Below are 27958 nucleotides of genomic sequence, written 5' to 3' on the forward strand. Positions count from 1 at the left end.
CCCTTCCCTCCAAATCGCACTCCATGACTGCAAAGCTGTTTCATAACCCTGCTTCAGCTCCTACCCAAAGCCCGTGACTGAGGTAAATCAGTTCCTCTCCCTGTGCCTTCCTTATCTCCCAAACAGGGCTAGTGACTCTTATTTCCTTTGTAAGGCAGCTTGAGATGAGTCGGAGATCACAACTAATTTTTATCATCTTGATTGTAGTTACTGAGATAAAGTGTGACTGTTCACTGAGTCGGCGAAATGTGTGGGGTGGAACTCTGCTCAGTCATGCATGGTTTTTGGATATCCTGGGGTGGACTGTGCAGATGTTGGTGAGATGTGATTGATTGATTGATTGATTGATTGTTTAATTGATGTGCTGACACATCAGAACCTGCATATTTTGAAAACTTACAGAATCTGAATATTTTGAAAAGGTGCCTGCAAAATGTTGGGAATGAGCGGGAGAAGCTGTCCTCATTTTACACGTGTGTGTAACAGAGAGAAAAAACAACCCCATTCCGATATTAATTTACCCAATGGCACTAATTAACAGCACCTTTAGAGGTAACTAATGAGCGTTCTCATCCCAACAGAACCCCAGCTGCCATCTCTACCACCATGGAGAGCTTTCTGGCCCCTCGGAGCGAGCTGGTGCTGCAGCAGGGCCAGGCCCAGCTGCTCCTGGGGAAGGCAGGCGGACACTCCCGGCGGAAGAGGGAATTCATGCCGGACGACAAGAAGGACACCATGTACTGGGAGAAGAGGCGCAAGAACAACGAGGCCGCCAAGCGCTCGCGGGAGAAGCGGCGCCTCAACGACGTGGCCATGGAGAGCCAGCTGGCAGCGCTGAGCCGCGAGAACGCCGTGCTCAGGACCGAGCTGCTCTCCCTCAAGCTGCGCTTTGGGCTCCTCAGCCCCGAGCCCAGCCCCTACCAGGGTCACCCTCTCGGGCTCTACCTCAGGGGGCACCGGGCGGCCTCACCCCTGCTGGGCTTGGAGCCTTTTGCTGGTGACTCCTGCTGCTCTGCCCAGATGAGTTTTGTGCCCAAGGTGCTGGAACCGGCTGAGTTTCCTTGCAAAACCTTCAAGCCCTCCACAAACATCCTCAGCTGTGTCTCCAAACCCATTGCCATGGACACACCTGGCCTCCAGCAACCAAAAAGGTTTGACGAATCTTTCAGCCCCAAAAGGTTTGATGCACCCTTCAGCCCCACAGTTTTCTCTCCATTCCTCAGCTACCCCTGCCCAGACAAACACCCCTTCCCCTGCCCCTGGCTGGGCAGCGCCTGCTTCTTGTGCCCATCTCCGGGCACCGCCGAGGCCAGGAAGGAGAGCAGCACCGCGGTGTCGGATGAAGATGACGAGCAACAAGTGCCCAAAACTTCTCCCGTGCTCTCCTGCAGCCTGCCCTGCCCCTCAGAAGAGCAGCTGAAGGGCCGGAGCTTCGCTGCCCTCCCACACAAGCTCCGGATTAAGAGCAAAGCCCTGGGCAGTCTGGAGGAGGCTGGGCTGGACTCACACTGAGGCAGCACAGGAACGGCTGCTGCGGGACCAGAGTGAGACATTCCAAGGACACAAAGGGTTTGGAAGGATGAGGTGAGAGGGAAATGTCTTTTTCTCCAAAGATGGATGTAATTTTCCTTGCTCAGTGTAGATGCTGAGGGAGTTTCTGGGGCTGCATCACTACAGCACAACTGCAGCTGGCCAGGACACTGCGGTCACCCCTCGGTCTCACTGGTGGCTCTGCTATCACAGCAAGCTCAGACTGGAGGTGTGAAGGGGCAGGAAGAGGCCAAGCCAGTGGGGATGGTCCCCACACACTGTGACACCACCACAGCTGACAGTGTTATCAACCACTGGAGTGACATTTGCTTCATCACTGCCTTCATCCTCACCAACGTGCCTGAAGTCAGAATTCCCTGACACAGGAAACTGTTGATGGAACTGGTTTCAGACCTCTCAGCTGTCTGGAGAAAATAAAAAGGGGTTGTGACTCTGGGAGTGTGGATTTACACTGGCATGAAATGAAAGCAGGACCTCCTGCACTTTATTCCAGTTTACCCCAAGGTAATTTACCCCAAGAGAGAATGAACTCTTTCTCTGTGACCAGACATGCTGCAGTCCAGAAGATAATTTCATTTATCTTTGCAACTGTTATTACGGAAGACTAAATATTATTTTTTTATTTTTATTATTGAAATGCAAAAAATATTTTAGTTTTGCTTCTTTCTTTTAAAAAAGGCATTTTCAAACCCGATCTTTGTGTATTTGGGAGCTCTTTATTAAACAGGCACAAGCTGCACATGGTGCTTGTATTCCTGGATCTGCTGGGACCCAGTCCTTGTCCATCCTGCCTTCTGCCTGCATTTCCTTTGGTAAAGCCTCAGGGAGAGCAGCCTCCTGCAGGGCTCTGGAGCCTGCTTGGAGCTGTTCCTCAGTTTTCAAGCCAAAGAGAATTCTCAGGAACAGCTGTAACTTCCTCTCCTCAGATCTTTCTTGCTTTTTCTCTTTTCCCAAGACAACGATGATCCTGCAGTTCTGATGTTGCTGTGTCTGTCAGCCCCAAACATTTTTTGACATGTTGGACAAGACCAGCCCAACCTGATGATTCCATCGGCCCCAGTCTGGCAGAAGAAGATCTCGAAGTGAAGAAGTAACTTCAAGCTGCTCTCAACCACGCATTTTCAGTCCCAAACCACACCTCTGCCCCAACCACACATTTTCAGTCCCAAAAGACCTGCCCAGCCCTGCTGGGAACTGGAGCTGACAGTGGAGCTCAACATCCCAGCTCAGATCCCTGGGAGTCTCCACCTCATCAGTTCCAGCTCAAGGGATTCTCCGGTTCCTTTGTGTGTCTGTCCCTCTGTCCCCTCAGGTGAGACCCCACCTGCAGAGCTGCCCCAGCCCTGGGGCCAGCACAGGGAGGAGCTGGAGCTGCTGGACAGAGCCCAGAGGAGGCACCGGGATGAGCAGAGGGAAGGAGCAGCTCTGCTGGGATGAGAGGCTGGGAGAGCTGGGGGTGTTCACCTGGAGAAGAGGAAACTCTGGCCTTCCAGTGCCTGAAGGAGCCAACATGGAAAGAGACGATTCAAAAGGACAAGTGGGAATGGCTCCCACTGCCAGAGGGCAGGGCTGGATGGGATATTGGGAAGGAATTGTTGGCTGGGAGGGTGGGCAGGCCCTGGCACAGGGTGCCCAGAGCAGCTGTGGCTGCCCCTGGATCCCTGGCAGTGCCCAAGGCCAGGCTGGACGGGGCTTGGAGCAGCCTGGGATGGTGGGAGGTGTCCCTGCCATGGCAGGGGTGGAACTGGATGAGCTTTAAGGTCCCTTCCCACCCAAACCATCCCATGATCCATGAAAACGTCAGGCTCTGGAGAATAAGGACAATTGTCAAGAGTGTTTTTCTAGGAATCATTTCACAGTCAATAAAGGAATGCAGCAATAATAGAACTGTGCAAAAGGACAGCCCACACTGCCTGACAGAGGATGGAACAACCCCTCAAACTAATTTGGAAAAGGGGGCCCTGAGTGGGAGCTGTACAAGGGATCTGAACTGGCGAGGGACTAACATGTGCCCAATAAAATTCTGTTAGCAGGAGCTGCAAAAGGTGTCTTGGGTTGACTGTTGGGACCAGATCTGCATCTTTCCCCCTCAGGAACAGCCATCATGATAAATCCATCCTGTGAGAACAAGTGGGAGCAAGCAGGGAGCTGTGGGCACCCACCTTCCCCATTGCTCTGTCCATAAAGGTGTTCTCCCTCTGTCTGTGCCTCTGTTCCCACAGCAGGACCCCAGCTCCCAGCACAGACCCTTCCCCACTGTTTCTGGGGACACCCCACAAGGCTCAGCCCCGAGCAGCCCTGTCCCACAGTTCTGGGCCAGGATCAGTGCAGAGAAATGGGCAGAGCTTACTGGTACAGCTGCCACAGCACAAGGGGGGCTCTCCTGTACCCTTGACTGAGGGGAAACCAGAGCTGCAGCCCTGCTCAGGTGTGAAACACGAGGCAGTGATGCTCTGCAGATGAAACCGCTCATGGTTCCATTTCCTGTCCCATTCCTGCTGTCCCCTCTTCCCCTCACAAGTGGCAGGGACAGCCCACGCCAAGGAGGCAGCACAGAAACGATTTTACTGTAAGAAATTGCCTCCCTCCTATTCCTGTGGGAATCAGCTGTGGGATCCCCTTTTTATCCTGCTGGGCAGGGCTGGGCTGGCTCCCTGTGCTTGCAAAGAATTCGGGATGCAGAGATGGGGTGGAAGGGAGCTCAGTTTAACCTGCAGGATGGATTTGTGGTTCACGGGTTGCCTCCAGGACCTGCTGTCCCTCCTAACCCTGCTGTCCCTCCTAACCCTGCTGTCCCTCCTAACCCTGCTGTCCCTCCCACCCCTCCTGCCTGTGGCCCAGTGATTCAGCCCCCAGAGGTTCATCCCTGCAGGTGCCCAAAGGTGATTTTTTGTGGGGTGTTGAGAACTCTGAAGAAACAAGTAACATTTCCTGTTTGCTCTCGCACAAACCAGGGGCCAGACCCGATTTGGAGCCGGGGCTGGTGGCACAGGGAGCTGTTGGGTGCCTGTGGAGGGAATGCAAGGGTGGGACAGCAGCAGGAAAAGCAGCAGGAGATGGGGACAGGGTGTGCAGTGAGCCAGCCCTGGTCCCACACCTGCCTCACCTCACACCTGCTCCCACCCCTGCCCCCCTTTCTCCTGCTCCTGGCTTTCCTTTCCTCCCCTCCAGGGTCACTCAGCTGGAGGAGATGGAGGTGGATATGGTTCTTCCCCTCCTTCCACACCTGCACTCCTCCTTTGCTGCTTTGTCCTAGAAAATTTCCTGTGTGGGGAATATCCTTCCATCCATCCATCCATCCATCCATCCATCCATCCATCCATCATCCATCCATCATCCGTCCATCCATCATCCGTCCATCCATCATCCATCCATCATCCGTCCATCCATCATCCATCCATCCATCCATCCATCCATCCATCCATCATCCATCCATCATCCATCCATCCATCATCCATCCATCATCCATCCATCCATCATCCATCCATCATCCATCCATCATCCATCCATCATCCATCCATCATCCATCCATCATCCATCCATCCATCCATCATCCATCCATCCATCATCCATCCATCATCCATCCATCATCCATCATCCATCATCCATCATCCATCATCCATCCATCATCCATCATCCATCATCCATCATCCATCATCCATCCATCCATCATCCACCCATCTTCCATCCATCCATCATCCATCATCCATCATCCATCCATCCATCATCCATCATCCATCCATCATCCATCCATCCCTATCCTTTATCCCAAGTTCCACATTCAGTAACATCCTCAGAAAGAGCCATTGTTGAACCAGTTGTGAGGCTGGGCTGGAATTGAGTTGAGCTGTTCCTGCCTCTGCTTAGGCTTAGTTAATTCTTTAATTAGTCTTTGTTCCCAAGTGACTTCAGGCAGTTTTCAAGCTGATTAATTACTGGGCTGCACATTAGAGAATAAAAAATCCTCTCTATTTCCTAAGAGGGGGAGACAAGGGAGATATTTCCTGCTTGTACCTCTTTGGAAAACTATTCCAGTATTTTTTATCTGTCTGCCAGGACAGGGAGGTTTTTGCCTTTGATGTGGTGGGAGGTACCTGAGAGAGACACTGCAGGCACCTAAATCTACACCAAGGGAGCCCTGGAGAACTTGAGCAGGGGAAATTGCTCAGTGATTTCCACTCCTCAGAATGATCTGGCACCCAGGGAAAGCGGGAAGAGGCTTAGCAAAAGCTGCAGGATGGATTTATTTTTTTGTGCAGCTCATGACTAAACCCTGCAGGAAGGGACCACAGGGGTCAAAAAACAAGGAGAGGATTTCAGGAAGGATGAATCTGCCAGGAGGAATTGGAGACTGAGCTGGGGGTGGGAGATGCTGTTGCTGCTCTCCCTGGGGTTTGCTCAGCTTTGGGAACAAGCCTGGGTGGAGCCAAAACCTCACCCAAATGCTCCTCCATGCCTGTGCCTCAGAAAGGGGAATTTCTCTGTCCCTAGACACAGTGAACTCCAAAAAAACCCAACAAATCCCAGCCATTTCATGCACTGGGTGTCACACACTGCAGAACTGGGCAGGGAGATGAGTACAGAGCCCTCCCTTCAGAGTATGAGTTAATGCTGACCTTTGGCTTAGGCTCCAAACTGAATCATTGCTGCGGCATGAAAAGTCAGCAGTGACTTCTGAAAAGAGGTGCTGCCTTCACAGTGCCCTGCTCACACACTGGGGAGCCCCTGGGAGGACAATGCTGATTCAAAAATCAATTTTAAATCTAATTTTGGTTGTATTTCTAGCATTATAAAATAATCAGAAGGGAAAATTCCAAACCATACAGCACGAGCAACATCAACCATCTGAAAATGAGCATTTCATCCTGGCCCCTCTCACCCAGGAGAGCAGACACTGCCCAGGCAGCTCAGACTCAGATCAAACTGAATTTCTCCATTCCCATCCCAGAGAATTCTTTCCATTTAATGTTTCATCACTCCTAGAAGGATTTCTAAAGAAGTGGGTTGGTCTTTTTGTGGAAAAGAAAATAATCCTCATGTCCTGGGTTGGTGTTTGCACCATCAAACCCCAGGGGAGCTCAGCAGGGTCAGGGCTGCCCTGCAGCTCAGGGAGGGTTGGGGTTCTTCCCAAATCCCAGCCTGGGGGGTTTGCAGCAGGAAGGGGCAGGTTGGGCAGGACTGGGGAGGAAATTCAGCATCACATCTCTGAGTTCTTGGTGATGCTCTGACCCTGGGCTGAGTCACAGCCTCTGGAGCGGGGTTTAGGCTGGGCTTTGCTGTTCCCTACACAGAGATCTGGGGTTTGGCTGGGCACTGACCACGGGCAGCTCTTCTGCCCCTATCTCCTGCTGGCCTTATCAGCTGCACCAGACCCTGCTCTGCTGGACCTGTCCCTTTCCTGCTGAGCCTCGTCCTTATCTTTAGATCAAGGTGCCTCCTTCACACCCCCCCGTTTGTAAATCCCCTCCTTTGCACATCTTGTGCAAACTGGTCCCAGTTCCCCACCTGGCTCAGTCACCCTGGGGCTGTTCAGGCACTGTATGGGAAAACTTGGAAAAGGGTTTGGAAAAGCTGGGTTTTGGAGGGTATTTTAAGGGTATTTGGAGGGGGTTTTAAGGGTAGCAGAGATTTTTTATGAAACACTTGGGATTTTCAGGCCCACCCACATCCCTGTTGTTGGAAGGGACAGAACCTGAGGATCAGCACCTCAGGAGCTCTGGGTGCAGAGGAAATTGCACAGGACAATATTTTGGTGCCTGTTGGATTTCCAGGGCTGGAGATGTGCATGACCATGGAACTCCTGGCCTGGTTCAACCAATGGGGACTTCAGGATGATAAGCCTCAAAATGTCAGTGAGGTCCATCCATCCTTCCACAGCAGGGTCAGGCTGGGAGTGAGCTGGGGAAATGGTCTGGAGACACCCCCTGACCATCCCCAGGTGACCTCAGCCTCCTGTGTCCCCTCAGCTGCAGCTCCATCCTTTGGCTTGCAAAAGGACAAAGCAGATTTTGCAATTTGGGATGCAAAAAGCTGGGAGTTGCTGTCTAAATTCCTTATTCCCCCCAAAATCCTTGTCCATGTGCAGTAATTCACAGCAAGGTGAATTATGGGATGAAGGGATTATTTGGGATATTTTGGGCATGGGACACTCAGATTTATAGAGCTGACTTCCAGCTTTGATCTTTCTCTTATCACATCTTATAAATTCCTGTCCCTGTTGCAGAAAACAAAGAGAAACTGAGAGATTTTTCCAGGAACCTGACAAAATGCAGCTGCAGAGGTGTGACCAAGTTGTTCATCCCAGGCCAGGTTTGTGGTCTCAGTTCTCCTGAAGACCACAAGCTCTCATTTCTCACAGCTTTACTCAGACCTGGCAAGTGTTAAAACATCAGAGGGAGCAGAGCAGTTTTGGCAACTCCCTGACCTCAAAACTGCTCAGAGAGCAGCAGCACTCTGGGGTGAAGTGAGCTGGCCTGGTTCTGATTTTTGTTCTTTTCAGGAAAAATCTTCACAGCTGGGAGGTGTTTGGGCTGGGTGGGGCAAAGGAACAACTGAAAAGTGTTCCCAGCTCAACCTCGGTCCCCAAACCTCTCACAAAGTGGCCCAAGTGTCTCCATCCCAATTTCTCCTCAGGTCTGATGCAGCCCTGGCTCTCTGGAGCGGACACAGCCCCAGTGCCCTGCTCAGGAGTGGATTTTTCCTGACTTCCCCCCTCTCTGACTTGCAGGAGGCTGTGGCAGAGCTGTGCTGAACCCCCCAGACCTCACTCAGGGTTGTGTGCTCTTTATTTCTGCTTTTTTTTTCTGCCCAAACTCCCTCACTTATTGATGGCTTGGCCTGACATGTGAACCAAGTCTACCTACAACCCCCAAATATCGCTTTTCTGGGTAAAATCCCCCCAATCTCCCCAGAATTCTTGGTTTGCTGTGTTTAAACCTGGGAATTGTCTGCTCTTCCTGCTGGTTTATCCCTCCCTTTGCACAGACCCAGAGCTCTGGGGCTGTCCCAGCCCTGATGCCTGCAGAGATCAACACCCACCACACATCTGGCGCACAGCTGGAAGGGTCACAGAGGTGTGGGGGACAACATTGGATGCCTGAGGGCTGGATCTGGACGATCTTTAAGGTCTCTTCCAACTTTTCTTTGTGCAAGTGCTGCTTTGGCCCAACAAAGCCCAGTTTTGGGAAGTCGAGCTGGATTCTCTGCACCCCCGGAGAGAGGGAAGTGCTGCCCAGGCAGAGGGGAAGATTTTTTCCTTGCAGATGAAGCAGTGGCAAGAGGTGTGAGGAGTTTGTTGTGTCTCTGAGCAGGAGAGACCCCTCCATTTTCCCCACAGCCACCAAACCTTGCAGAGGAGGCTCTGCTGGTCAGGAATTTGAGCTCCAGGATTGTCCCTTCCCTTCCTGGGGTGCCCTGAGCCTCCCTTTGCTCTGCCATGTCTGTTTGGCTCCCACCTCAGAAATTGTGAATATTTGCTGGTGGCACAAAGACGCTGCTCCAGCTGCAGGAGGTTCCTCTTCTGGAAGAGATCAGAGGAAAAAAATTAAAGCTTTTATTGATCCCCTCAGATTTCCTCTGGAATGCAGCCACAGGATGTCAGTGCAGCCATCCAGATGTGGCCTCCTGGTCACCCCCAGCTCCAGATGTGCTGCCTCTGCTCTCTTTGCTCCCCAGCTGAAGGGCAGGAAAATCCTTCCCGGGCACTTTTCCTGCTCCTCAGCAATTACAGCTGCTCAGGGAATTCCTTTTTCCTCCCTGGCAGGTGAAAGGGGCCTGATCTGATCCCACTTTTCTTATTGCCAGCATTTCCCTCCCTCCACCTCACTGAATGCCAAAGGTTTAGATTTTAAATTGCACTTTTGGTTCTTATTTCTGTGACCAAAATGAAAGGAGAGGAAGCTCTGTATTGGAATTTACTTGAAAAAATTGTTTTTTGTTTGTTTTTTCAGGATAAGATAACCTTTCCAGGAAATATTTGGAGCTGGCTGGCATGATTTTTTTAATTCCCTAATTCCTGCTGTCTCCTTGGAGCAAATGGAATTTCATCCATAGGAGACACAGCTGAGGGGCACCAGGACCCATCCCCAATCTGACCTGGTCCCACAAATTAGACAAAATGAGAAAATTTTAATAAAACCCAGGCAATTTTCCTACTTTTTTCTGCATTTTCCTGTGGCATAAACAACCTTCCTGAATTCCTCAGAGTTTGAGAGTGTTTGAGGTAAAAAAAAAGCCTGAAAACGAGGAGAAAAAAGAAGAGCAAAACACAAAATCCATAAGGGAATGGAAATGCTCTTGCATTATTTATGCCATGCCTTGAAGAAACAGGGGCAAAATAATCCTTTTTTGGTGAGCACCACTGTGAAATCTAAAATTTCAGCGTGGAAGAGAAGTGAGGGGCTTGTGTTTGAGCCCTGAAATTCTGCACAACTTGACAGGAACAGAAAAAGAGCCCCAGAGTCCTGGTGGCCACATGTCTGTCACTCAGTGATTCAGTGTGGGAGCAGCACAACCACAGGGTTGAAATTCCTGAGCCCCTCACTCTGGGAACGGGGACTGTCCCTGCTGGACTGGGTGGAATTTGGGAGATTTCAGTTAAAATGTGTTGTTTTCTGAGCAGCTGGAGGATGCTGGTGGTGCTCAGAGGATGCAGAGGATGTTGAGTGTGGCCATCCTGGGGTGGGACCTGTCACAGCACCTCTCTGACCACATCCCCACAGCTGGGACGTCACCTGGGAGATGGGATTCGCCTCCTGTAAACACTCTGGGGTTGGGTTTCATTTAGTGCAATTCATTCTTTATTATTATTTAATTTCTGAATCTCAATCCAAGCCCAGGTGCCCCTGGTAGGGCTCTGCTGTTCAGCCTTTGCTGCCAAAGTTCAGAAGCTGAGCTGGATTTAGGGGGTGAATATTGATGCTCTGCCCTCTTGGGGCTGTGAAATCAAACATTGTAAGATATAAATTATTTAATTTCTAATAATCTTTTTTGACCCAAATCCTAAAGAGCTGGGGATTGGCCATGGGGTGGGACAGGGGAGTCTTTGGGGACATTTGGTGACAAGTGCTGAGAGCTGAGCCTCTCACAGCAGCTTCCTCTCATTTTCTGAGGCCCTAAAGCAGCAGTTGAGAACTCTCAGTGAGTCAGGCACTTTCACCAGAAAAAAAACCTACTTTTGTTCTTAATGCCTTTGAAGCAGAGGCTGCAACTTCAGCATTAAAAGGCAATTTGACCACTAAATCCTCTTATTCCGAATAATCGGGGAGCTGGATGCCCAGAGGGTGGAGGATGAGGAGCAGCACAGAGATTCCTCCCGGCCCAGGGGGGTTTGCACATCCCCCTCCATCCCTGCTCCTCCCTCGGGAAGCAGAGCTGGGATAAGAGGAGTTGAACAATTCCCTTCGGTATCCCTGGGATCCTCCCGGTTTTCTCCACCTTCCCAAAGCTCCTGTTTTCCTGCCCCGGGCTCGGCCCCTCGCTCCTGCCCGGCCCTGGGAGCTGCTGGGTGCAGGAGGAGGCGCAGCCTCATCCCAATTCTCCTGAACTGCTGCAGGGTGGGTACAGGGTGTGCAGAGGAACTTTCGTTTCCCCTGACCAGGGTGTGGAAAATCTGGGCAGGGGCTCCCAGTAGCCATCCCCAGCTGGTGCTGGACCTGACTGGGAGAAGCTGTGACAGGCTGTGGGTCACAGAGCTGCTTCCAGCCAGTGCTCAGCACTGAACTGGAAACACTGGGGAAGAGGGGACGCCAAGAGAGTTACAATAATCCACAGAATCCCAGAATCTCCTGAGCTGGATCCCTCAGGGATGATCAGTGCAGCCCCTGGCCCTGCCCAGACCCCCCAACAAGCCCACCCTGAGCATCCCTGAGAGCGCTGTCCAAACGCTCCTGGAGCTCTGGCAGCCTTGGGGCCGGGCCCATTCCCTGGGGAGCCTGGGCAGTGCCAGCAGCCTCGGGGGGAAGAACCTTGCCCTGAGATCCATCCCAAGCCCTGGCACAGCTCCAGCCCTTCCTGGGCTCCTGTCCCTGCTCACCACAGGGATCAGAGCTGCTCCTGGCCCGCTCCCCTTGGCACCAGAGCTGGGGAGCTTCAGCTCCAGCCACATCTCTGGGAGAACTGGCCCAGGAAGGACAAGAAATGAGGCCGATGTCCCAGTCCTGAGTGCCACGGGGAGATTTTGCTGCTGGAAAAGTGTGGCAGCACAGGGATGGGGTGTGGGGGTGTGGATGGAGCAGCTCCCAGCACACAACAGCCACAGGCTCTCGATGGGGAAACTCGAGGGATTTTTGCAAGTGGGGAGCAGGGGGAGGAAAAAAATACGTGAGTGAAAGGGAAGAGAGTGGAAAGCTGCATTTAAAGGTTAACACTTGTCCCAGGAGAGAGGAGGTGAGTGTCTGTGCTTTGAAATAGCATCTGCTGACGCCGGTGTCTCACAGCTCTTTGGTTTGGGCTTTTTCTTAAAAAACCAATTATGTCCTTTATTTTCCACTGCACTCACTCGCAGCCCTGCTGAGGAGGGAGCCTGATGTGCATCACTGTGAGGTCCCCGCTCGTCACCACCTTCCCAGTGCGGTAACATTAATTCACACCTCCCACACGCGCTGCCTTTCTCTAATACAGCAGCAACAGCCTGGCATGGAGAGTGAGATTACAGCAGAAAAAGACTTTCCGCTGAATTACCTCAATGCTTTGAGTAACCTCAGGAACAGCACCACGCCTTTCTTCCCATCCCTGTAGGATCGGGGGTTCTGCATCCCACTGGAAACTCCCCTGGAGCTGCTGTGGGTGAGGATTGAAGGGCTCTGAGCACAGAGAGTGCCCTGGGCCCTGCAGGCTCTGAGGCAGGAGCTGCTGCAGGGGCACCTGTTTAGGCTGTGTTTGCTTTTTACCACCAAAAAGGGCTCGGGGTAAGCTGGGAGCTGCCATCAGTCAGAGCCAGACCAATCCCTTGGGCACAAAGGTGCCTGATTGGAACCTGAGCACCAGCCCCTGGCATCCTGCTTGTCCCCAAATCCCCATCTGCACAATGTCACCCGTGGATGTGCAGGGACACAGAGCAGCAGGAGGGTGTTTCCGTGCAGGTTTTAACACAGGAGCTGACCCCAAAAGCCCCATGGCAATCAGTGAAACCTCTTCCCAAACAAAGGAGCCATCCTCCACCATGGGAAAGAGAAGATAAAGGGCGCTGGATGTGTTTGATCACCTGCAGTGGTGGCAGTGCCCAGGGGATGTGACAGAGCGGAGAGAGCTGCTCCAAGGGCACTCCCAGCTGGTGGGGATGGAGAGCAGAAAGCAGAGATGAGCTCCCTGCTCCTGCCTCCATCCCCAGGGGGTGCTGGGGGTGATTCTGCAGGGAAAGGAGCTGCAGCAGCAGCAGAAGGAAAAGGGGATTTGCAGCTGTGCCAGCTGTGGTGTAAATACAGCTGTGCCCACTCAGGGCTGTGGTCACTGCAGGGATGACCAGGGGCACAAGGAGAGCCCTGACCATGGTAAACCTTTACCAGAAAAAGGAACAGCCTGAAAAACAAAGGTGTGATTCCTCAGCTGATACCGGGGATGCTCAGTAACACCCCAGGCGTGCCTGGTCCCCCCCTTGCAGCTCACAGGAAATAAATTGCAGCTCTTTGCGCCACAGGACAGGGAGCTGTGGTTTGTGTGACACGGGGACAGCCCTGAGCAGGCAGCACCAGGGGCTGGGGGATCCCAGGAGCTGCTCCTTCCTCTGGAGAGCTCAGACTGGGGCTGGCTTTGTAAGGAGAGATGAACTGGCTTTCTCTGGAAGTTTCAGGGGAAATGAAGCGACCACTTGGAGTCTATTTGAGAACAAAACACTCTTTGCTAGTCAGAAATCCCTGGGAGAGTGAACTGCCAGATGTCTCCAGCATCCCTGACACCTCCTCCCTGCATCCCTCCCTCATCCCTCCCGCATTCCTGCGGCCTCTCCTCTTCCCCTGCCCTGTCCCTGGGACAGTCCTGCCCCACCCTGCCTCATTCCCTGCAGTGCCCAGCTCCTGGCAGGGCCTTTCCCGGCTCCTGGGGCAGCTCTGGGAATGCTTCCCATGCTCTGGGAGAGGTGTCCTGCTGCTGTGGTGCTGCCAGGATGATCCCAGAGCCTGCGTGGTCCTGGGGCCACTGGAGCAGGGCAGGGACCGGGGGGGAGTCCCCACTCCAGGCTGGGGCTGAGCCCGAGACTGGGGAGCCCCATCCCGCAGGGCTGGGGGGCAGCACGATCCCCTGGGGCAGGGAGCACATCCCACGGGGTTGGAATTGCCCATGGAATCCAGTGGGACTGGGGGGATGTCCCCAAGGGCGCTGTGACATCACCTGGGTCAGGGTGGGGGCAGTGGGAGCCCTGCCCTGGCAACCCCGGTGTTGGGGGGTCCCTTTGGGCACCTCTGCCCTGCCCCAAAGGGGACCCAGCTGGGCCTGGCAGGGGCAGGAGAGCTCCGTGTCCCCCCTGGGCACAGCCCCTGTCCCCAGGGCCAGCACTGAGGTGACACAGCAGCTGCTCAGCCCAGCCCTGGCACAGGCAGCAGTGGGGTGTCCCCAGCACCAGCATGGCCTTGGCAGTGCCACCTCTGGGGCTGTGGGAGCCCAGGATGGGCTGCAGGGATGGAGAGCAGGGGGACAGCGAGAACCTGACCTGCAGTGAGGCTGTGCAAGGTGAGAGGGGCTGGGGAGGGTGGGACAGGGACACGGATGGGAACAGGGACAGGGACAGGGACAGGGATGGGAACAGGAACAGGGACAGGGACAGGGACAGGGACAGGGACAGGGACAGGGACAGGGACAGGGACAGGGACAGGGACAGGGATGGGAACAGGGACAGGGACAGGGACAGGGACCGGGACAGGGACAGGGACACGGATGGGAACAGGGACAGGGACAGGGACAGGGACAGGGACAGGGACAGGGACAGGGACAGGGATGGGAACACGGACAGGGACAGGGACAGGGGAAGGCACCTCCAGCCCCAGGGATGGGATTTCCCAGCTCTGTGTCCCGTGCAGGTTTAGCACCCCCAGGCTGCTCCATGGGATCCTCTGCTTTGGGCAGGAATTTGGTGGGAAATGGTGCTCGAAGGTCCTGAGGGGTTCCTTGGTCTGATTTGGGGATTTTTTTTGGTGTTGTTTCTTGCAATGCTGGGGCTCAGTGATGCCACCTTGAGCAGAGGTGACACCCGGGGGGGCCAGTGGCACCGCTCAGGCACGGTGGTCAGAGGGTGCTGGTGGTGCTCAGAGGATGAAGGAGATGTTGAGGATGTTGAGTGTGGCTGCCCTGGGGATGGGCTGAGCTGGGACCTGTCTGACCACATCCTCACAGCTTGGATGTCACCTGGGAGATGGGGAGTCACCTCCTGTAAACACTCTGGGGCTTGTTTTTATTTATCATAATTTATTATTTATTATTATTTAATTTCTGAATCTCAATCCAAGCCCGGTTCCCCTCTCAGGGCGCTGCTGTTCAGCCTTTGCTGCCAAAGCCAAAGGAGCTGAGCTGGATTTGGAGTGCAAATATTGATGCTCTGCCCTCCCTGGGGCTATGAAATCAGGCAATGTAAGACTGAAGTTATTTCGATTTTGAATCATTTTGGTTCTTGCAATGCTGGGGCTCAGCAATGTCACCACAGCAGAGCTGACACCCAGGGGCACAGCTCAGCACAGGGACAGCCCTGTGGCTCTGGGGGATCCCAGGGGCTGCTCCTCCCTGCAGGCAGCCCCGATTTGGGGCTGGGTTTCTCTGGAAAGTTTCAGGGGTGTTGAAGTGACCACTTGGGGTCCATTTGAGACTCAAGTTCTTTGCTGGTCAGAGAGCCGGGAGAAATTGTCCTGCAGCATCCTTCCAGCACCCCTGGCACCTCCTCCCTGCACCCCTCCGGCATTCCTGCAGCCTCCCCTCTGCTCCCCTGCCCCATCCCACGGTCCTGCCACATTCCCTGCTCCTGGCAGGGCCTTTCCCAGCTCCTGGGGCAGCTCTGGGAACGGAATGTTGGAGCGCCCGAGGGCTCTGTGACATCACCGGGGGCTGCCTGGGGTCACTGGAACCCCGGGCCCTGCAACGCCGTGTTGGGGGGTCCCTGCAGCCCCCTGTGCCCTGCCCCAGAGGGGATTCACTCCCTGCAGGGAGCAGCACTTCCCATCACATCCTGCTGGACACTGCTCTGACTGCCAGCTGCCACCCAGTGTCCCTGCCCTGGGCCACAGGTGTCACCTGGCTGGGGGACTGGCATGGCTGAGCTGCCTGCCTGAGCACAGGTGGGTGTCCCTGGGGCTTTTTGGCATCGTGAGGGTGACACCAAACCCTGCAGGTGACACCAAACCCTGCAGGTGACACCGAACCCTGCAGGTGACACCACACCCTGTAGGTGACACCGAACCCTGCAGGTGACACCACACCCTGTAGGTGACACCAAACCCTGTAGGTGACACCAAACCTTGCCAGTAAATTCAGCGATTGCCACTGACAAAATGATGCATTTGCTGCTAAAACAACCAGTTTTAACCCAAACTAAATCTCTTGCTGGGCATGGTGGAGATCTCCTGGCTGTCCCAGGATGAGGTTCCCAGTGGAGAAATGCTGAAGACATCTAATTATATTAATTAACTAATTAGAGGAAGGACTGAGGGGGGTGAGTAAGAAGGATGAGCTCTTGCCTATGGAGCTGTAAATCCCAGCTGGGGCTGGGCAGCTCGGGTCCCCCCTGTTCTCTCCATGAAAGGTGGGACAGGAGGGAATTCTGGCCCTGGGAAGTGGGGCTGGGTTGATGCTGAGAGCGGTGCAGAGGGGTCTGAGTGTGTGACTCCCTGAACTGGAGCCTCGCTGCACAAAGAGAATTCTGACAGCTGCTTCCAAGGCAGATGGAACATTTTTCCATCTGTAAGAGCCCAATGGAATAGGATTTGCTGGGGAGAGGATGAGGAGCAGCTGATCTTACCTGTGCAGCCCAGGATGGCTCCTGGTGTTCTCCTGCAGTGATTCCCAGGCAGTGCCAGGCTGGGCAGGGCAGGGTGGGATCGGGGCTGCCAGCAGCCAGTTCACCCTCCAGGGACAGACACAAGGACAGACACAAGGACAGACACAAGGACAGACACAAGGACAGACACAAGGACAGACACAAGGACAGACACAAGGACAGAACGCTGAGGAGCCTCCCTGGTGCAGCTGCAGGGGAAGGGGAGAGGAGAGGCAGAGGGAGACAAAGCAGGGGGTGAAGGGAGGGGCTGCAGCAGGAGCTGGGAGCACATTCCCGGCTTTCTCCATCCCCTTGCTCTGCCTTGCCCAGCCCGATCCAGGTCCAGGGCAGAGCCCCTGGTGCTGCTGAGCTGGCCCAGCCCTGCCAGGCTCATTCTGAGACAGCCCAGGGGATGCTCAGGAGCATCCATGGAAAGTGAGGCCTCCTATTCCTTGGAAAGCAGCTCTGGATTGAGGCTCGTGGCCACCCCCAGAGCACCCTTGAGCCCTTTCTCAAGCCAGCCGCTGCTCCCTCCCCTCACAGTTGTCTTGGTGCTCCTTTCCCATTGATTTCCAGCTTTAATTGTGGCTCTGGTTCTGGTTCTGGCAGGGCTGGGGTTTGCCCCCTGCCCAGGATGGCAGAGGTGGGTGGGCTTGGTGGTACCTGGCACGTCCTGGGCTGTGCTCTGCAGCTGTTCCTGCAGAAAGGAACAATTCCTTTGGGAAGTGGGGTCTCAAGTGGTGCTGGGAAGGTTTCCTTGGCGTTTTGGATCCCCACAAACAGGTCTGCATCGAGGGTTTTCTGCATTAGATCAGCTTCTTGTGCCTTTCTGTGAGAAACGTGCCTGTGCTCCCGGTTAGTTCTGGTCCTGGAGCGCTCCTGGAGCTTCCCTGGGAAACTGCTGGATTTTCTGCATTCCCTTTTGTCCCCGGGCTGGACGGGACAGCCGTGCCAGCCCTGCCCGGCAGGGAATGCTGATCCTCCCCTCTCCAAACCCTGGGCACGGGGGATGCGGCTCCTGCTGGGAGAGGCAGCTCTTCCCCTGGGGCTGGAGTGGGAATAGGAAAATTCAGAATATCCGGGAAACAGCTCCGAAAACCGGCACCTTCCTCTCCCAGTGCAAGCCAGCTCCTCATCTCTGCTGCTGGCTTCACTCGTGGCTTTTGGGGAGTGAGAGGCTCCCCGGGGAGAGGGGAACCAGCGAGAAGGAAACTGAGGCACAGCAGGAACAGGCAGCTGAGGACTCAGGGCTGCCGAGGCAGGAGTTGCTGCTCTGATGGCACAAAGCTGTGCCAGGGCTTGGGATGGATCTCAGGGCAAGGTTCTTCCCCCCGAGGCTGCTGGCACTGCCCAGGCTCCCCAGGGAATGGGCCCGGCCCCAAGGCTGCCAGAGCTCCAGGAGCGTTTGGACAGCGCTCTCAGGGATGCTCAGGGTGGGCTTGTTGGGGGGTCTGGGCAGGGCCAGGGGCTGCACTGATCATCCCTGAGGGATCCAGCTCAGGATTTTACAATTCTCATGGCTGGACTCAGCTTTCCTTGGCCAGACTGGGAATTAGAGCTGGGAATTCCTTCCCACCCCGACCGATCCTGGCGCAGGGTGGCAGCTCAGGACTCTGCAGAGGGGTTTTGCAAGAGCTCCGAGAGCTTTTAATCGATGTTTGCTGACATAATTGGTGCTTCAAGCCCTTTGTTTGAGCGAGCAAACTGATCCTAATCCTCTGCAGGAAACCCTGAGCTGGGGGAACTGGTTGGACCTGCCCTGGAGGAGCTGGGCTTCGGAGGCAAAACCGACTTTGGTTTCGTGGAAACATTGCCTGCAGTGGAAGGATTAATGACTAATCGTGGGTTCCTTAATTCTAATTGAATGTTTTCACTTTCAGAGAATTCATTTAACAATAGGATCAAATAATTGCAGAGAAACAGCCCTGAGTCTTGGGCTGGGCAGGAAATTGGGGCATGAAATGGGAGTTTTGGGGCAATTCTGGCCAGGTGAGAAGGGCAGGAAAAGGTGCTGAACTCTAAAAACAGATCCTGTGCTGTGGGATGGGAGCTGAGGAGCAAAACCTCCAGGATTTCTGCAGAGTTTCTGATTTGGGATGATAAAAATGCTGATAAAGAAGAAACACAACTCCATGGCAGTAAAAGGTGGCATTTATTGAACTGAAATCAGCAGCAATCTCAAAAAAACACAGCCTGGCTGTGTCACACTCAGATTTAACAAGGTCTCTTTACATCATAATGTCATAATTATAAATAGAGGAAATATTTGAATTAATTTAAGATATTTACATTTTTAAAGCTCAGTGGTGGAAAAGCTAAAATCTAGGTGGGATTTCTAAATCTACAACAGTCAGTCCCCAAAAATCTCTAAATTAGTATAATTTTAAGCCTTTTTCAGAAAACTGACATTAACACTGAAGGGCTTTGCAAACTGCAGCTCCTGGTAGTTTTTATTTTCCTTTGGTTGTGTAATATTTATATAAAATGTATATTTATATAAAACACTGCAGTGCTTAAAACAAAAATATAATATTTTCCTCAGCACCTGCGCTGTTGGCAGTTTCCTGGAGTATGAAAAGAATCATGGCAATAGTGCAAAGGTTTGTCTCAAGGAGAGAAAAAACGCTGAAATAATTTATAACAGAAATATTTTCTAGGTTTTTTTATAGCTATTTTTCCTTCATCTGTGGACGAACAGGTCTGGGAAGACCAAGCTGAGGTGTCAGTGAACCTTCCCAGTGCTCAGGTGGGGGAAGTACAACCCATACAGGCCCTGCTGCATCTGGTACAGGTGGGACTTTCTCCTCAGGCAGGAGAGGACCTGGTGGGAAAAGAACAAAAAATTAATGGGAAAAAGAACAAAGTTAATGGGAAAAGAATGAAATTAATGGCAAAATGACCAAAATTAACGGTAAAAAAATATTGAATCCATGCTCTGCCCACCATTAGGTGTCCCCAAATCACGTTGCCAGGTGGGAAGGGAGGGATTTTGGGAATAAAAATCCCCAAATGCCTAAAGCTGTGAGGCAGCTCTGCAGCAGAGGGGTTTCCTCTCCCAAATCCTGCTGGCTGTAATTTTGTCTCCTGAACCTCTCTGCTCTCTGTAGATTTAGCTCTTCTCCTCAGCTGGTGCAAAGCAATGTTTTCAAGCAGTGCTTTTCCCCATCAAAGCAGAGATGGGAAGAGGATCTGATCTCCTCTGCCTTTTCCAAGGATTTGCAGCTGGAGCATGGCCCTGCCAGGTTAGAGAGCACTGGATACAAAACTCTCAGTGTGCTTCTCACAGGCTGTTAAAAATGTTGGTTTTGGCATTTGTCATCCCAAACCTGCTCATCCTGCAGGTATTTGGACAGGGAAGAGGTTTAGGAAATGCTGCAGAGGATTCCCTGTTTCCACCTGTGGATTCCCCAATTCCTGCTCCTCATCTTGGTGCTGGCCTCGCCTTTGGATTTGTGTTTTTCCCTCTGCAAAAACCCAGTGCCAGCCACGATCCTGCTGCTTTTCCAGAAGGAAAATTCTGCTTCCTTTCCTAAAAATCTGCTCAGCTGACTCTAAATTCCCTTCCCCATCCCCAGTGCTTGGAAGAGCTGGCAGGGACTGAAGGATTTGGGGTGGTTTTTGCTGTTTGCAGGCACTGCTCCCACTGGGATCCTTGGGAATGGGTCTGAATGTCCCTCCTGTGGCTCTGCAGAGCCAAGGGACAGTGGGACAGCAAAGGGGACACTCACCAGGAAGCACAACAAGAGGAGGAGGATGAAACCCAGCAGGGTGAAAAGGCAGATGAGGATGATGGCCCAGAACTGAAGCTCTGAAAAAGGAAAAAAAAGGGAACATCAGGTTTAGAGACTCCTCCATGTGGGGTCTGAGAGGGAGATCTCACCCTGGCAAAGTTCTGAAGTGCTGAACGCTCTGTAGGTCAGGGAAAATTAGAGAAATTTGGGAAAATGGAGTGAAGGTTCAGGGATCCACAACCTTAAATGCCACTGAAGGGAGCAGCAGAGCCCCCAGCTGGATCCAGGGGTGTTCAGAGTGACAAAGTTCTGTCCTAACAGCTCCTGGACACTTCTGGGGACAGGGACAGGGCTCAGGGTGTCAGCAAAGGCTGTGGTTATTTTACCAGAGTGTTTAGGAAAGTGACAGCTCAGGGTATTTTTTTCTCTCTCTGTGTTTGCTGTTATTCCTGGGGTTCTAGATAAACTAAACCATATCTGGTCAGTTTTTTGGTTTTTTTTAGAAATACTGCAGTTATCAAAATTTATTGGTGCCAGAGTTTTCAAACAGTTCCCAAACTGCTTTTGCCTGTCCTTCAATTCCATTTCCCTCAGGCTGGTGGCACCTGCTGTTTGCTACCAAGAGCCCTGGATTTTTTGTCTTTTCCATGGGTTTAGTCCCATTCCAAGAGATCTGATGCTAATTTATTGCAGCTCAAGTATTTATCAGGGTTCAATTATTTATTAGAGCTCAAGCATTCAGTGGCTGTTGGGTCAATCCTTGCCAAAAAAAGCACCTACCTGATCTTTTAGACTCTGGCTCGTCTGTTTTGAGTGGCGAGTAACCTGGAAATGAGGAGTGGGACAGATGATGGAGCTGATTTAGACAAAATTAAGAAGAATTCCCCAAAATGTCCCTCCAGGACCTCTCACCTTCCACCATCAGACTCTGCTCCTCCAGCTCATAGCTGGGGCCCAGCCTGGTGAAGCCCTGGGTCAGGATTTTCAGCTCCTCAAACACCTCCTGCTCTGGTAAAGTCCCCGAGAGGGGATCCAGGGTGAACTTGCAGATGGAGGAAACCTCTGTGTGTCCTTTGCCATGGACAGGCCTGGAGGGTGGCAGAGAGGAGAGAAAATGAAGCTGAGTAGAGCAGGGAGAGGGATTTGGGGTCTCAGGTTTGCAGATGTCCCAGTGACGTTTCATTGGGATGGGATCACTTTTAGTGGCTTGTTCTGGGTGAGACAGGAACTCCTGGCACCTTGAGAATTCCATCCTCTGATTTAATCCCCAGCAAGGCATTTCTAAGAGGTAAATCAGCTCTTTCTAAGAGGTAAATCAGCTCTATTTCTACAAGGAAAATCTGCTCTATGAGTTAAATCAGCTTTATTTCTAAAAGTTAAATCTACTCTGCCACTTTGTTCCTCCAAAGAGTAGTTGGAGGACCCTCCACAGGCAGATTTTGTCCTCAGGCTGGTCAGTTGGGTTTCCTTCAGTGTGCCAGTGGAATTTGAGCCTATTTGAGCACGTTAAATGAGAGAATGAACATGTTTGCTTTACCCTGGGATTGTTCATGCATGAAAACAGCTCTGCAAGCACCGAAACAAAACCAGCTCTGTTTGGACAGAAACCTTTTGTGGTAAAGGCAAAAGTGACTGAGGGAGAGTGAGGTGACTCCCGTGTGTCACTGGGGGCACAGAGGTTGGCAGGGAGGGGTGGACACCCTAAATGACCTCCTGAACCGCTCCTTTGGGACTTGAAAACAGCACTGGACATACCCAAAGCTCTCCACAGTGCAGCCAACAAATTGTTCCTTCAGGTGGCTGCTCCTGAATACCTCGAGCTGATGGGGAGAAACAAAAGAGTTGAGGAAGGTGGAGTTAATTTAACACATCCTTTGGACAAGGAGCTCAAGCTATTGCTGTTCATTTCACCTCTTTCTCAATCTTCTCTTTGTTCTCTTGGTACATCTGGGAGCTGGAGTCCTGCAGTTCTGGCGAGTAGGGAAGGTTGGAGATTTGGAAATTTAATCCAAAGTTTTCTTTGCGAGACTCGAGGGGTGTCTTGTGGGTTGCTGCCTCAACTGAGAGTTCCAAGGCTGGAGATGGAGAGGAAAATTAAATTCTAGCAGAGAGAAACTGAGGCTTTCCTAGCAAGCAGCACTGAGCAGCAGTCTTTTAGCTGGAAGTATTAGATTGGCAGAACTTGAGTTGCACTGAGGTCTGACAGGAAACTCCAAATATACCAGGGCATTTATTTCTTTGGGATGCTGCACATTGGGAAAAAAAGCTGAAAGTCTGTTTATCTCTAGCTGTGGTAAGCAGTTCACACTGCAATTTCTGATTTTTTTTTAATACTGAAAACACCTTATTTTGAATAACAATTTAATTTTTAAATTAAATTTAATATTTTTATTAAATTTAATACTGGAGAACATCTTAATATTGAACAACCCCTTAAGCCATCAGTGACTAGAGGACTGAATGTCTGAACGGCCTAACTCAGAGTCCAGTGATTCAACTTAATAATAGATTTCTTTGTGCTCTGACAGAGCAAATTTGGGAGATTCTGAGTGTGCCATGGCAAAGTGAGTTATCCACGTGGACACTGGGAAGGGATTTGATCCACGTACTGTCCACTGAGAATTCCTGCAGTCTGTAGCTGCTCCCCAGCCACAGCCCGGTGGTGTTGGAGGTCCTGTCCTGGAAAGTCCTTTCAACCACAGCCCTGTTGATGCTGGGGTCGGGCTGGAAGAAGCACTGGCAGTCAACCACTATGGATCCAGGCCTGTGGGCAGAGGGACAGAGGTTTGGGGATAAGTAGGATGGGCAGGAAGCTCCGTGTGGGAAGGAGTTTCCTGAAGGGTTCCTGTTGTCCTGAAGGTTGAGTGGTTTAAAGTGATGTGGTGGAATAATGGTGTGGAATGGGCTGCTTGGGGCTTTTCCTCTGGACAGGGGCAGGAGTTAAAATTTTACCTCTTCTCTGGACAGATTTAGGTTGTATTGCATGAATGCAAGGAAAAAGCAGCACTTTTAGTTTTTTAAAATCTTTGGTGTTGTGGGAGGGTCCTTTGTCCAAGCCTCACTCAGGCCTGAGCAGGACATCACAGCTCACTTTTAAAATCTAGTGGAGCTCAGGTTGAGAGGAGTGCAGAGGCCACAGGATCACCAGTTCCCAGTAAAAGGATGGAATCTGTAATTCCTGGGATACTCAGAGACTTGAGAGTGCCTTACAGAAACCCTGACTGAGAAACCCCAAAATAAATTCAAACTGACAACTTCTGTGAAGCCTGGAAATGCCTCCTTAGGGTATCAGTTTCCCACAGGAGAATGGAAGGGAGGAAATCCATAGGGGCCAGTGGCTCTTGGCCATGGGGGAGCAGTGCCAGGGTGTAGCAATCTTTAAACAAAATCAGATTTTATCCCAGACCTCAGCCCGGTGATCCTGCAGGTCAGGAACTGGTCCCGCAGGTCGCTCTGATGGTACAGGTGATTCATCTGAAATCAAAATGTCCCATTAAATATTAATGAGTTTGGGCACTGTGCTGGAGGCTTTAGGCCAGCAGGAGGGACTTGAGCTCTGGAGAAATGCCAGGGTTATTTTTTGCTGGTTGGATTTCATGGGGGTTGGGTTTTACTTTGGAATAGGCATTTTCTGGTGATGGGGTCTGACTTCCAGCCTGGCAAGCATTCCTGCCTTATCCGAGCAGGATGGCAGTGTGGGGGAGCAGTGTCCTGAGTCACATCCCAACCTCACAGACCCACAGCTCAAAGAGAGCAAAACCCACCCAACCATGGCCTCATCAGTTTGATAAATTGGATTGGTGCTGAAGAGAAAACGTTGGATTCTAGGGGTGAATCATGCATGTGCAGACCAGGGATTTGCCAGCAGGGATTGGCCTTGGATGCAGTTCTGGAGGTGTGAGTGAAATGCTGAATGAACATCTGTTAATGTTCATTTAACAGATCAGCTCTGGCATTTTGCAGTCCATGTCTTTGACTGGAGAGAATTTCATGAGACCACATGGAATCATCAAATGGTTTGGGTTGGAAAAGACCTTAAAGATCCTCCAGCCCCAGTCCCCTGCCATGGGCAGGGATGACACCCACCAGGTACAACTTAAAACCAAAACTGAATCAAAGGCCAAACTTATCTTTCAGATTGTATAAATTTTTGTTCCCAAACGTTGATTTTTAAAATTTTTTTTTTAATTCAGACATTAATCTTTGGTAGTTGCTTCAAGCACTGACCAGTCAGACATATTCTCAAACACCTCCTTACCTTGTTGGTGATGCTTTCTACTGCTGCTCTGTATTCTGGAGACTGGGAATCAGGGTTGGTGAGGTTTTCATTGATTATTCTAAAGCTCAGTCTGTAGCCCAGTTTGACTGCAGTCCAGAGAGGCTTTTTGGTTGCAGCCGTGTCTGTGAGGGTGAAACCTAAATAAAAAGGGTAAAGTGAATTTATTTTTACATCTGTTCATATCATAAAAGCAATATAGATTCATCCCTGCTTAGGTCATACACTGTACCAGTGAAATTCACCAGGAACTTGTCTGATTTAGGAATGGAAATGCTGCCAGCATGGCAATATCCTATAGGATTGGTTTTATCATTGTGTCAAACAAAAAAAACCAACAGACCAAAGGGTTCATCATTGCTCAGGCCCCAGGGATGAGGAATGATCTCCAGGAGATCCCAAAATCCTGTTATCCCCATGGATGCTTACCATCAACATACAGGCTGCTCCTGTCCAGGCTGTAGTGGCCCAGATTGGTGACGTTGTTTGTCATGGTGCTCAGCTCCTGGTAAAGCTTTTCTCTGTCAAACCTGGCCAGGCTGGCATTGTCCTTGTAGCTGCACACAGCATCCACTTTTGTGTCATCCCTGCGCCTCCCAGACCTGGGGAAAAACATCAGACACGTTCTTTGGAACACTGCTCTGCTGGCAGAACTTCCTGTGGGGTTTTTAGGACACACACCAAACCCTCAGTGCCAATGGGCTCTTGCATCCTTCACCAGGCTTTCCAGAATTGGGGTGATGACATTTAGATACCAAAATTATTTTACCAGCTAAAAAAATCCTGGCTGGACAGGGAAGTGTCACCAGCTGCTCTTTTCTGGCCTCAGCACAGCCATGAATTGAAGGTGTGTGAGAGTGGAGAAAGAAATGGTTCATTGCAATTTCAGGAGTATTTTAGGTGTTTTATATTTAGGTATTTTAGTGTTTCAGACACTTCTAGCATTCTTTCAGATATTTTTAGTGTCTGCAGGGAGGGCTCAGAGCAGAGACCAGGCTCTGCTCTTTGGGGCTGAGGAATAGGACAAGAGGAACAAGGCAGGAACTGATGCCCACGAAATTCATGAACATGAGGAAGAACAACTTCCTTGTGCAGTGACCAGGCACTGGAACAGATTGTCCAGAAAAGTTGTGGCATCTCCTCACTGGAGATATTCCCGAGCCATCTGGACACAATCCATGTGCTCTCTGGGATGACCCTGCTGGAGAGGGAGGTGGGACCAGGTGACCCATGGAGGTCCCTTCAAATCTGACCCATCCTGTGATTCTGGAATTCCAAATCTTACCTAAATCTCATGGCTTTACATCCTGTGTAGGCAGAGTTTATGCTGCTCCTCTTGAAAAGAGGGTCAAGCTGTCAAAAAAAAGGACAATTGAGAATTTGGAATCATATTCTGAGTTTAAAGCAGGTGGATTTAGGTCACTACCAAGACCCAAAAGGGGCACAAGCAGAGCCAGACTCACATAGTGGTTCATAACTTTCACTGTGGAAAGGAATCTGCGGGAATTTGGGTCATCCAGATCTGCAGTGTAGCGGAGGTTGGTCAAGGTGAAGTTAAGTGTGAAATTCCTGGATATTGGTTTTGGTGCAGCTGTGGTGCTCCTGGCTGTAATCAAAGGGGAGAAGGATTAGGAATTTCCTACAGAAAAAGCTGTTTTCACTTTCAAAACATTCCTAATCCCAGCACACCTCAAAGCTACTCCAAATAATCTCTCCCCCTCTGATTTTCTCAGGGCATTGCTCCTTTGAGAGCTTCCCCTGAAATGAATTTGGCAAAATGTGCGTGGCAAAATGAATTTGGCAAAATACTTACGGGATCTCTCAAGGGGTTCGTTGTAACCTGGAAAGGAAATGCAAGAGAAAGAGTTATGTAAGAGAGCATCCACTGTGGAGAATGGAAGTGTAGAGGGGGTGATAAAAGGATGACTTGAGAATGAATCATCAGAACCTGGCCCCAAGGGTGTGAATGTATTAAACAAAGCAAACTTAGGCAGAACAAGGTGCTTTGGAAGAGCAGGGCTACAATGAGAAAATGTGTGGGCCAATGTTTAATTATACACTGTGGGACTGAAATCAGGTGAAATGTTCACAGGCAGGTGAATGATTGAGGTCAAGACTAAAATTAAGTTCACTTTTCAATGTAATACAGAAATAAAAAGCTTCAAAAATGTCAACATGGAAAGATTTTAAATTTTATACTTCATCTTACACAGATAAATTAGGTAGAAAACCCTAGACCTCCTCCTTAAGGTGACTTTTTTAATATTGAGGTGATCCCTGACAGCTGAGGTGGTCCCAAAATGCTCCAGTGCCTGGAGGAGTGGGAAAATCAAACACTCACCATTGACATAGAGGCTCTTGTTGTCCAGGTCATAGATTCCCAACTTGGTGATGCCATTTGTCATTCTCCTCAGCTCTTGGTAAACCTCAGCTGGGTGAAATTTGGGCACCTGGGAGCCATTTCTGTAGCCACAGATGGTGTCCACTCCTGTGCTATCCCTGTTCTTCCCAGGCCTGAGGAATTTAATATCATGGAGCTTCTGTTAGTTATTAAAAATATTTTGGGGGGGAGGGTTTGTTTGTTTTTTTTTGTTTTGATGTGATTAAAAAACCCTTCAAATAAATCTGCCCGAAATTCACAGACGAGGTGCAGAAACCACCAAGATATGGCCTTACAAAGAAAGGGGCTTTGTAAGGTAAAGACCACACAAAATGGTGTAAAAGCTTTATTATAATGAAAGCAACTACTTTCATTATAGAGAAAGGAGGACAATTATTAAAGTGTCAGACAAATGTAAGGAAATCCATTTGCTGCAGTTCCAAGTGAATCTCTGTGGTTATTGCTCACCTGAATCCCGTCACTTTGCAGCCAGTGAAATTGGGGCCAATGCTGCTCTTCTGAAGCAGGGAGTCAATCTAGCAAGGAAAAGTCTCTGTGAATACAGGAACCCCAAAATCCTGGGTGATTTCAGTGAAAAACAACAGCATTTGGGCTTACGTAGTGTTTCATTATTTTCTCAGCAGATTGGAATTTACGGGAATTTGGTGTCTCCAGGTCTGTGGTGAACATGAGGTTGGTTATGGTGAAGTTCAAGGTGAAGTTCTCCGTGATTGCTCCTGGGCTTTGTGTGGTTGATTTTACTGCTGCAAGAGGGAACAAAAACGACAATGAGTAAATAAGAACAGGATCTCCATTGCTGTTATTGGGTTTCTTAGGGAAAAAACCCATGTGCACATGATCCCACCCTTCAGACCTTTTGCAGTGTTAAGAACACTGCCAAATCAGCAGAAGAGAAAAGCAATTTATGCCTTTAAGTAGTCTTAACCTGTATTTGCTTTTAAATATACTTACAGGATAGACTGTGAGGTTCATTGTAACCTGAAAAACAAATGGAAAATTATTAGGAAAATATTCCAAGAGAGACTCATCAGGACTAAAGACGGGAT

General features: G+C 50.9%; 2 protein-coding genes across 2 annotated transcripts in view; one reads left to right on the forward strand and one right to left on the reverse strand.

The window, feature by feature from the left end:
- Window positions 1-606: 606 nt before the first annotated feature.
- Window positions 607-18368, forward strand: NFILZ (NFIL3 like basic leucine zipper). The gene is made up of 3 exons (XM_014259911.2): window positions 607-1480; window positions 3141-3179; window positions 18229-18368. Exons 1-3 carry the CDS (start codon window positions 607-609, stop codon window positions 18366-18368), a joined length of 1053 nt encoding a protein of 350 aa, XP_014115386.2.
- A 451-nt stretch (window positions 18369-18819) lies between these two features.
- MUC16 (mucin 16, cell surface associated) overlaps window positions 18820-27958 on the reverse strand; it is a 49189-nt gene continuing 40050 nt past the window's right edge. Inside the window, exons 62-78 of the mRNA XM_088067603.1 lie at window positions 27864-27890; window positions 27510-27655; window positions 27360-27427; window positions 26853-27025; window positions 26325-26351; window positions 25975-26117; window positions 25797-25864; window positions 24941-25113; window positions 24494-24651; window positions 23642-23709; window positions 22845-22999; window positions 22147-22310; window positions 21991-22055; window positions 21148-21323; window positions 21016-21060; window positions 20233-20312; window positions 18820-19325 (exon numbers count right to left, since the gene is read on the reverse strand). Of these exons, the coding sequence (XP_087923729.1) occupies window positions 19227-19325; window positions 20233-20312; window positions 21016-21060; window positions 21148-21323; window positions 21991-22055; window positions 22147-22310; window positions 22845-22999; window positions 23642-23709; window positions 24494-24651; window positions 24941-25113; window positions 25797-25864; window positions 25975-26117; window positions 26325-26351; window positions 26853-27025; window positions 27360-27427; window positions 27510-27655; window positions 27864-27890 (1835 nt within the window). The 3' untranslated portion in view covers window positions 18820-19226. The remainder of the gene's footprint in view (window positions 19326-20232; window positions 20313-21015; window positions 21061-21147; window positions 21324-21990; window positions 22056-22146; window positions 22311-22844; window positions 23000-23641; window positions 23710-24493; window positions 24652-24940; window positions 25114-25796; window positions 25865-25974; window positions 26118-26324; window positions 26352-26852; window positions 27026-27359; window positions 27428-27509; window positions 27656-27863; window positions 27891-27958) is intronic.

Source organism: Pseudopodoces humilis, chromosome 28, assembly GCF_049639895.1.
Source record: "Pseudopodoces humilis isolate 2021_Gansu_Grassland_sample_001 chromosome 28, ASM4963989v1, whole genome shotgun sequence".
NCBI lineage: Eukaryota > Metazoa > Chordata > Aves > Passeriformes > Paridae > Pseudopodoces > Pseudopodoces humilis.

Excerpts from the sequence above, each read along its gene's own strand:
- NFILZ (XM_014259911.2), top strand. The coding sequence starts at position 607 with ATGGAGAGCTTTCTGGCCCCTCGGAGCGAGCTGGTGCTGCAGCAGGGC. Across the intron at positions 1,481-3,140 it reads TAAGAGCAAAGCCCTGGGCA|GAATTGTTGGCTGGGAGGGT; the intron begins GTCTGGAGGAGG and ends GATATTGGGAAG. Across the intron at positions 3,180-18,228 it reads TGGGCAGGCCCTGGCACAGG|GAAACCCTGAGCTGGGGGAA; the intron begins GTGCCCAGAGCA and ends AATCCTCTGCAG.